The 6,000-nt window shown below is 46.4% G+C and overlaps 1 protein-coding gene across 1 annotated transcript in view; it reads right to left on the reverse strand.

The window, feature by feature from the left end:
* Positions 1–5,737, reverse strand: part of LOC146271686 (ephrin type-A receptor 3-like) — a 53,316-nt gene extending 47,579 nt beyond the window's left edge. The window contains exon 1 of the mRNA XM_084708438.1: positions 5,629–5,737. Coding sequence (XP_084564564.1) covers positions 5,629–5,737 — 109 coding nt within the window. The remainder of the gene's footprint in view (positions 1–5,628) is intronic.
* Positions 5,738–6,000: the final 263 nt, after the last annotated feature.

Genomic DNA, 6,000 nt, shown 5'->3' on the forward strand with positions numbered 1-6,000 from the left:
TGGACACACACAACAGACACACACGGTGGACACACACGGTGGACACACCCAGTAGACATGCAGGGTGGACACACACTCACACTACCATGCATCTGACCCAGTGGAGGAAAGTTCCAACAGCCTTTTTATCAAAGGTTTTCGGGTCAAGTACTATTGGCTCCATGGGTCTGAGTGTGTACACCACAGTATCCATACACACTGTAAAACCTGGAAAGTTACATTTTCTCAAATGGTTTGGTGAAATGACATGCCAAAAGACCTGTCAGTTGGAGAACTGGATCAACAGAGTAAACTACAGTAAACTATACCTGAAGAAACAAGCACTTGTTTATCTCTTCTATTGAGCTGTTCACTTCTATTGAGAATGGCGCTTGGCAACTATCAGAGTAGCTTCAACTAAACATTTGATGTTTTACAGTTCCCCTTCTTAAATCTACAGTGTCCATTAATTTGAGAACTTACAATAAGTATGATGTCACTCTCTCTCTCTCTCTCTCTCTCTCTCTCTCTCTCTCTCTCTCTCTCTCTCTCTCTCTCTCTCTCTCTCTCTCTCTCTCTCTCTCTCTCTCTCTCTCTCTCTCTCTCTCTCTCTCTCTCTCTCTCTCTCTCTCTCTCTCTCTCTCTCTCTCTCACCCTCTCAGTTCAGTTCAGTTCAGAATGCTTTATTGGCATGACAAATCGGGTTGAGCAGTATTGCCAAAGCAGTTCACATTGAAGGGACATTTTAACATAAACTCTCTTTCTCTTTTGCAAACACACACACACATACACCCCCCCCCCCCCACACACACACACACACACACATCCCTTGCTAGGCTACAGTGTTAGACAGGTCTAGGTGACAGGTGTGTAATTTGGACCTGCGATTGTAAATAGCCACATTCAGACACTGCAAAGATGACCAGGGGAAGTCTTTCTGAGAAAACCACTCCTGGTGCTCAAACCATGTCTGACAGAGAACACACGCATACACACACAGACTAACAATGCAAGTTTAACATCTCACACACACCCCCTTCATCTAAGGTTACTGTCTACACATGGTGTTACGTTCAGTATCTCTGGTGCTGAGGACCGTAATTACAGTCACTACATAGGAGGGATGAAGAGGACACACGTGAGGGGAGAGAGAGAAAGGGAAAGAGAGAGAGAGAGAGAGAGAGAGAGAGAGAGAGACAGAGACAGAGACAGAGACAGAGACAGAGACAGAGACAGAGACAGAGACAGAGAAAGAGAGAGAGAGAGAGAGAGAGAGAGAGAGAGAGAGAGAGAGAGAGAGAGAGAGAGACAGAGACAGAGACAGAGACAGAGACAGAGACAGAGACAGAGACAGAGACAGAGAAAGAGAGAGAGACAGAGAGAGAGAGAGAGAGAGAGAGAGAGAGAGAGAGAGAGAGAGAGAGAGAGAGAGAGTAGAAAATAACATGTGTAACTAACTGTGAATATTTATTTAGTATTTACAGATTTGAAGATAATGAATATGTGGTGTAAGAAGACAAAGGAGAGAGTAATGAAAGCGAAGAGGAGTGAGAGTAGAGGGAAGAGAGCAGGGGTGGATCAGTCATTCAAACTCAACGCTGTTTGTTTGGAAACCTACTAATTCAGCCATTTAGACCCGGAGCACGGGCCCAGCCAGCAGAATGAACGACAAGAGGGAGGGAGGGAAGGATGGAGAGAGGCGGGGAGGAGAGCAAACAGACAAATTCAATTAAACCAAATGAAAGGTCAGGAAAGGAGGAGAGGAGGGACAGGAGAGGAGTTAGAGGGAGAGGAGATGAGGAGTAGAACGAAAGGATGCAGGATAAGGAGCAGAATGGAAGAGAGGGAGAAAAGAGACAGAGACAGAGATAAAGAGGGGAATAGGTAGTATTTTAGTGTTTTCTGTGGAACTGCAGAAGGGGGGGGGGTCCATGGGAAGAAAGCAGGCGGGAGATGGACAGAAGAGGGTCACAGATAAAGAGAGGAGGGTAGAGATTGGGGTCACTAGTTTGTTAGGGGTCAAGGTCTGATGGTTTGACCAGCAGACAGGCAGGCGGGGGGTAGCGGGCCAGATCAGCTAATGACTTGTCCTGGGGAAGCTGTGAAAGAAGCCGACAGACAGAACCACAACAAACAGCGACAATAGAGGCAACAGTAGAAACCTGTGTTGACCCCAGGGTGATGAAGGGGGGGGGGGCTATACTGCATGTTATGGAGAATTAGGTATTTTGTAGGTCTGCACACACACACTCTCTCTCCTTCTCTTTCTAAAGCCCTCCCCACAAGCTATAAGGCTGTGGAGCAATCATTGCCACAGACATCTTTCTCAATGAGCTGTATTCATATTCCCATCTACCACCCAGGCCAGGAGAGACACGACACACTGCACTGTAGACTGTGACCATCAAATCACAGCACACTATCAGCCCAGGGCCATACATTAGGTAATATGTGTGTACGCGTGTACGCGTGTGCGCGTGTGCGCGTGTGTGTGTGTGTGTTAAGAGGATCTGGTGGTTCCACCCCATTACAGCAGCTCTATTGTAGCTCCGGGCTCACATATCTGGTGCACTGCAAGTGGAGGAACAGGTCCGAAACAGGACCAGAGGAGAGAGAGAAAGAGAGAGAGGGAGAGAGAGAGAGAGAGAGAGAGAGAGAGAGAGAGAGAGAGAGAGAGAGAGAGAGAGAGAGAGAGAGAGAGAGAGCGAGCGAGCGAGCGAGCGAGAGAGAGAGAGAGAGAGAGAGAGAGAGAGAGAGAGAGAGAGAGAGAGAGAGAGAGAGAGAGAGAGAGAGAGAGAGATTAAGAAAAAGAAAGAGAGATCAATTTTCTCATCTAAGAGTGGAAGGGAGATCAAGGTCACGGCCGTTACATGGTAGGGGTGCAATCTCTTTAACGTCCCTTCACACACACACACACACACACATACTTACACATGGGTGTGCCGATAAGTACAACTATTATAGATTGAAGCAATTAAACCAGAAATGACTTTTGACCCTCTAATACAACATGCTAACGATCCCATGAGATTAACAAGCAGACATTTGCAATAGCTGCAACCACATTGTGGCCGCAAAAGGGTGGGGACATTTTTGTGAACCAGCCAACTGCCAGTGAGCTACAGAGTCGCTGGTCACTGCTAATAATGAAGAGGTGTTCGTCACGTGGCAACAGTGGAAAGGGTGCGTGACGTTAGGTCAATCACAAAGAATATATCTTCCATCTTCAGAGAGGGCCCCTTAAAAGGAAGCCATCTGTAGATGTGAAATATGAAAGTAGCAGATGTGCGCAGTGGTGAGTTGTACATCTAGTAACCAGGGAATGGCTCAATCCATACGCATGAATGATCTCTCCCTGTTATAGCATAAACACTCTTTATTTGAACAGCAACTTACGGCATGGGATAAGGAGCGAGAGGAGAAGAGATCGCCCTCTGCTGGTTGAAATACACGTCAGCTCCAGAAAGGGTCTCTTGTTTCATGGTGGAGACGGTCTTGCTTAGATGGCATACGCAGTTGCAAACTCACACACTCACACGTGCGCGCGCAAACACACACTCGGACAGGCCGCTAAGACAAAGAGTAGCCTGGAGGATTCCCACAGCCACTGATCTCTGTTGGTGCTTAAAATAACACACACACACATACACATACACACACACACATACACACACACACAGCACACACACACTGATTCACAGAGCATCATAGTATGAATGCCAAAAGACAGAAAGAGAGAAAGAGGACGAGAGGGAATGGAAGGAAGACAGATATAAGGAGAGCGTGAGAGAGAGGCTGCAAGGTAAAACAAAGCACAGCATACTGTGACTCAGACGACTGGCTTCATTGGATTATACTGCGTGCGGAATACACACACGCACAAACACACAAACACACACACACGGTATACTTATACTTGGATTTGCCAATTAGGACAATAGTTGGAGAATGAGAGGGAAACAGCAGGATGCGAACATGACTGGGGGATGCAACGATGAACACACACATACGCATACACACATATACACACACGCAGTCAGAGCCGGTTAAGATGAGCGAAGCATTTCCCTAGTCTTGAGCAAGGCCCGTCGACCTGTCAACCCCCTCAAACTCTCTGAGGCAGTCGGCTATCACCGAGGAGACACACACACACAGAATCTGAAATAAAATCCCACAGCTGTACAACACAATCACAGGCACAAAATATCTAGGAGCAAGGCACTCTCAATTCCCACTGATAAGGACAACGTCACAACACTTACACTTTACTCATGAAATAACCTTTATGCACTTTCATGCACAAGTACACAGCAACACACACACACACACTGTCTCGCTCACTCACGCGCCACACGATATTTATCTAAATCAACACGAGTTTCCTTTGCTTCCAGTAGGTTTCATCATGCATGCTCATTAGATTAATATTTAAACAGGCTGTTGTTTCTCCCTCTATCTGTCTCTGTTGTTTCCTATGTTGGTTCACCTCCTCTTGTTCACATATCCTCCTGTCAGCCTTCATTTCTCTTCCTCTCAGCCCCTTCCCCCTGAGCCTTTCACCCACTCCACAGGGCTGTGACACACATACATACAGTACATTCACAGAGACAGCGGGAGAGAGAAAGAGAGAAAGACTTATCAATAGGGGCGAGAGTGTAGGAGGTACAGTATATATTGTATCTACAGAATGCTTTATTCCCGCAACATTGCTGGTTGTCGAGGACCGTGCTAGACTATAGGTGCGCTCCATCCAGTCCCCACAAAGACAATAACTTTGCTGAAAAGATAGTTGTTCAAAAACAACCAAACCATTCACCGCTACTTAGACGTAGCCTAAAGCGGGACACAATTATCTCTGTGTTGGCACTCACAAAGAATCTCCCAAACTGAGGGCAATGTAATTTCATGTCAAATTTTCCTCACAATTCGTTCTAAAATCCTCGGCCCTGCCCGACTTCTGGAGTTTGTTAGGAAGTATAAACATACGTAGAAGCCTCTACGCCTTGGCTTTCGTTTCAAGCTAAGCATCAATGGTAATACAATAAAGAACAAGAGGCTCAGAGGCAGCTGTGACAAATCAAATGTAATTGCTGTTTCCAAAGTCCGGGGTTAGTCTATGAAGAAAATTATAGACGTACATGATTTGATACAACAATTGCTTAACATTAATAGATCTGCATATCATTGTGGGAGGTAGCCTATCTTGGTAATTATTGATATAAAGATGTTGGCATTATTCACCTTAGGTATAGAGACCTAACACTGAATGTAGTGTTTCCTTAATGCTTGCTGTAGCAACAAAACATAAGTATAAGTTATGCTGCCACTGTTATGATTCCATAAGCAACTGTGTAGGCTACACTACTCACGATGCTGACTGCGTGATTGAAGCATACAAATTTAATGTCAATGTGCTTAAAAACGAAAAAACGATGGACCGTTTTCTTTACTTCTATCTCTCTCACTCTCTCCGGTCTCCCCTTATGTATGATTCATAGCGACCACACCGACAGTGCACTTAACGGCTGACTCTCCGTTCCATCTACGACGAGAGGAACGGGGGCTGCCGCCCACCACCTATACCGCACACCGCAAAACCCCAGCGTTTCATCCCCAAACCAATAGAAGTAAAACCCCTTTTACACTCACCTTCATTCTCCGGGTAATTCCGCAAGGCAGCACTTGGCACGAGCTCGTGAAAAATAAAAAGGGAAGAAAAGAAAAGAGATGGATAGATCCAAGGAAAGAATGGTGCCATTTTCAGGCTGCGCCGCGCGCTCGCTGCATCCCTGTTTTCGCTATGGAGTTGGTAAACGAGTCCCCGCGTTTGTGAAGAGAGGGAGAGGAGCGGACAGGAGACAGAGGATGAGAGGAGGAAAGTAGGAGGAGACGTGGGAAGGAGGGTCCGGCGCAAGCCAAGCGCTGTCAATCACATGTACGAAGTCTCCGTGGGATATGCTATGGAAGCGCGAGAACCCTCAGGCTACGCGCGTATAACTCCCCATCCCTGTAGCCTACTTT

This window comes from Hypomesus nipponensis, chromosome 10 (assembly GCF_054491055.1).
Source record: "Hypomesus nipponensis isolate SF chromosome 10, ASM5449105v1, whole genome shotgun sequence".
NCBI lineage: Eukaryota > Metazoa > Chordata > Actinopteri > Osmeriformes > Osmeridae > Hypomesus > Hypomesus nipponensis.